General features: G+C 35.1%; 1 protein-coding gene across 1 annotated transcript in view; it reads left to right on the top strand.

Moving 5' to 3' along the window:
- Nucleotides 1-1693, top strand: part of LOC107752208 (V-set and transmembrane domain-containing protein 2-like protein) — a 68695-nt gene extending 67002 nt beyond the window's left edge. The window contains exon 4 of the mRNA XM_016568109.1: nt 1236-1693. Within this exon, the coding sequence (XP_016423595.1) occupies nt 1236-1559 (324 nt within the window). The 3' untranslated portion in view covers nt 1560-1693. The remainder of the gene's footprint in view (nt 1-1235) is intronic.
- The last annotated feature ends 2651 nt before the right edge of the window (nt 1694-4344 follow it).

The following is a 4344-nucleotide window of genomic DNA, read 5'->3' on the forward strand; positions in this document are numbered from 1 at the left end:
GATGCATATTCAAAAAAAACATTTAATGATTTTCATACTAGTATAAATAAAAAATTTTACGTTTGAATAGAATTTAATTTTTTTTATATATTATTATTTTTCATAAATTTTTTTTATCATCTTATTTTTGATAAATAATTTACATTTATGCACATTTTGGATATTTTATTTGTATTTTGGTGTTTCCATCTCGCATTTTTAACACAATATCCCAGATGTGGATGGAAACACCGTCTCTACTGCTTCCTGCTGCTCAGAGGCACATGCTGGGCCACACAGGAGCTCTGATGTTCAGGAGCTAGTTTCAGCCTGCAGGACAGAAAACATGAGAGCTGGGAACAATACAAAAGACTCCTTGTTAACAAATCCAGAGGTTTATTAGATTGGTGCTTGTGTTTTGCGAGTACCACAGGCATGGGTGTAGTCGAGGCAAAGCACTACAGGTGAACAGGGTGACAATTAATTAATAGAAATAACCATATTTTCACCAGTTGATTAAACAGATTAAGACAATGGTTTTGCATTACAAGTTTTCTTAAATATTATATTTAAATGTGCAAATGATGCATTATGTAATTAAATATGCACTAATTTGCGGAACATAAATTTGAACAGTGGATAAAGCCAGGTACGAAATTCTTGTTTCATTTTGTTGACATATTAAAGGACTTATAAATAGGATGTTGGATATTTCTTTTTATTACTCCATAAATCAGAAAATAATGTCAACAGTCAAAAACTAGAATACATTTTCACATGTTTTAAGGAACAAAATGTAATAGAAACCAGGCGAATGATATATGAACAACAAACCCCTCTGCAAAAACCTTCAGAATATAGATAAGAATAAAACTGAAGTTTGGTTTGGTTACATTTCTGGCTCAGTGCAGAATAAAAACATATTCTGAAAAATATGTACTCTAATTAAAATCTACAGACGCAAAAGTGTAATAAAATGAACACTTTGGATGTTTTCTTTCCACTAGTCTGAAAAAAAGACATGTTATGGAAGCAAAATAGCACAAAATCACAAAATTGATTAGTGCATAAATAAAACAATAGTTTTGCCTGTTAGTGTCTTGCCTTAAATGTTCTCAAAAGGCTGTTCTAGATCTGATTTTCTAACACACACTGCTTCATCCCGGAGTCCATCTTCAATCAGCATGTTCGAGGCTGATTCATGATTTAATACCCTGACACTGGCTTCCACACATCTCCTGTCCGTTTCTCTGTAGGTGGTGAAGGTTGCCGGAAGCAACATCTCCCACAAGCTCCGTCTGTCCAGCGTGAAGCCTGCGGACGAGGGAACGTACGAATGCCATGTCATCGACTTCAGCGACAGCAAGCTGCGGCACCATCGCGTGCGGGCGTACCTGCAGGTGAAGCGGCCCGAGGGGAACGCGGCTCCTCCGGTCCATCAGGGGGCGATGTCACATGAGGAGGCTCTGCAGTCCGACCACCACAAGCACCCGACGGCCCACCACAAACCCGGCCGCGAGCTCAGGAAGAGGTCTGCTGATGATAGTATCACTGACTGCACTGAGAGCTGCGTGCTTTAGGTTCCTCTTAGCTTCAGTTACTACCCCACCCACACCACCCAAATACACATAATTCCTTACGCCAACCCCTAAACTAGGGATAGCTCACCTGAAAATGAAAAATCTGTCATTTACTCGCTCTCATGTTGTTCCAAACCCATATAACTGACGTTCCTATGTAAAAAAAAAAATTAATAAATAAAAACCTTTTAAGTTTTTTATTTTATTTTTTTGTCCTTTTTTTTTTTTTTAGCCCCGGTCACTTTCCTTTTTTTTCCTTTTTGAAGCTTTGTTTTATTTCATATTTTTTTCTGCTTTAACATCATGCAATATAAATAATTTTGTGTTTTATGTAAAAAAAAAAAAAAAAATTATTTTGAAGCTTCGTTTTATTTTATTTAATGTTCGTTTTGTCCTTTTTGAAGCTTTATTTTATTATTTTATTTGATATTTTATTTGATTTTACGTTTGTGTGTCTTTCTTGAGGCTTTTTATTTTACCTAATTTAATTTTTTTAGCCCCTGGTCACTGTCTATTTCCAAAAAGCAGCTTAAATATTCTGCTAAATAAATTCGTTTTTGTGTTTTATGGAAGAATGTTAATCTATTTTATTGAATTTATTATTACATTTTATTTTATCGTCTCTTTTTGAAGCTTTATTATATTTTATTTCATTTTACGGTGTTTTGTTTCCTTTTTGAATTTTTTATTTATTTTATCTTATTTGTTTATTTATTTATTTTAGTATTATTATTAATAGCCCCTGGATCTACTTTCAAAGAGCAGCTTAGACATTCTGCAAAATAAATAATTTTGTGTTTTATGGAAGAAAGTGAGTCAAACAGGTTTGAAGCAACATGAGGGTTGAGAGAGTACATAATGACAAAATTGTAATTTTTGTGTGAACTATCGCTCTAACAAAAGATGTATATTTCTGTATAAAAACGAAGGTAGATGTCTGTTCAAAACAGCGAGTGCATGTGACAAACATTTCTAATAATATTTGCCAGTGAGCAAGAAACCAAACTGGACAGTTGATTTAAACTCTTTTGATCAGATTCCTGGTTTTGATACGATGTATAGACGGCTAGAAGCGGCAGAACAAAGTGAATGTTTGAAATATTCTTCATCAGGTCTAAACGATGACATTTACATGCTGTAATATTACTATCACTGTTTACATGTATAATGTTACAGGCACCAGTCTGAGGGGTTTATTCTGGACTGGCATCACCGATGGCACAGTGTGATTTGATGGGTGCCAGCTTTTGCAAATATGTTTCATGAAGCTTTTGTGTCAATGGAAGGATGGTGCGCATACAATATTACGACGTTTTGTGGTTTTTATGCAGCTTTAAAAAGATCCTGAACACACTCACAGTATGTTTAATGCTATTAACAACGCTTCGTTTTTACAGTTTGATTCAGTAGTTCTTTTTGTTTCTGGAAGTAATACATGTACAGATTGTGTATATTAAGTAATCCTACAAAAGACTGGTTTCACCTTCAATGTATGCCTTTATCAAATAAAAAACATTGTACATTGATCTTACGTCATTGTGTATCATTAAAACATGATTTGCTTGCTTTTTTATTAACAGTGTGAAATACTATGCATACAAATCGCAAGCTCATCTAAAGAACTTCACTGTGTTCCAAAATTCTAATTATAAAACAGAGAGTTCCGGTCCTTGATTCTGATTGGTTGAGCCGCGTTCCAAGCTGTTGTAAATTACTCCACAAACATACACCTCTTTGCATCTGTGTGTTGCTCGGCAACCACTTTGTTGCAACTACAACGGTTTCTGAGGAACAACATCGTTTGGCGGAATAATAATGTTTTTATTATTTTTTATTTTGTGAAAACTTGCTACGTATGTAAAAACCGTATATGGAATAACCATCTTATAAAAGATGGTATCACGAAGTCACGTGACCAATAGAATATCGATAAGCTATATCACAGAATTAAAATTATACAACTTTAAAGCTACAGGTTTACATGAAAGTAGTGTAGACAATTTTGCATTCTTTACTTTTTTATCATATGTTGAATTTATATTTTTGAAAGAGGCGCCGTTGCAGAGTTGAATGTTCAAAGTCTAGTCAGGCCACTTTAAGGGTTAAAGAGGGAGCATTTGGCGAGCAATCGGAGACTAATTTAAGACAGTGATTGGCTAACCTGCAAAATGAGTGTTCTTTTTTTCTTAGTTCGTGTTTTTTTGCTTTATTTTATGGTACGCACATGTTTTTAAATGTGTTAGTTAAGTTTTGGCTTAATGGATATTTGTAAATGACAATGACGTTCCATAAGGAAGTAAAGTGGAACCAGTTGTTTCTCTGGAGGTTCAAAATATCATCTGGGCTGGCTTCAGTTCTTCTAATGGTAAGCTAAATATTTATGGCCCTTTATTGCTGCCTTGCTAGTTTTAAAGGGGTCATATGATGTGATTTCAAGTTTTCCTTTCTCTTTGGAGTGTTACAAGCTGATTGTGCATAGATAAGATCCCTGAAGTTGCAAAGACTAAAGTCTCAAACCCAAAGAGATATTCTTTATCAAAGTTAAGACTCTGCCACGCCCCCCTAAAACGGCTCGTTCTAACACGCCCCCACATATCTACCTCACTATGTGAAAATATTAGCATAATGCCGCCCAAATGTGCACGCAAAGAAAGAAGGCATGGTTTCAGTAACCGCAGTTAGTGTTGAAGCAGCCATGTCAAGGAGACGCTGTGTGTTTCTAGGCGAAAGCAAAAGCACTATATTTGGCCTTCCGAAAGTAGATGCATTTAGGAATCATTAAGAT

Source organism: Sinocyclocheilus rhinocerous, unplaced genomic scaffold (assembly GCF_001515625.1).
Source record: "Sinocyclocheilus rhinocerous isolate Xijiao unplaced genomic scaffold, SAMN03320098_v1.1 scaffold1462, whole genome shotgun sequence".
Taxonomy (NCBI): Eukaryota; Metazoa; Chordata; class Actinopteri; order Cypriniformes; family Cyprinidae; genus Sinocyclocheilus; species Sinocyclocheilus rhinocerous.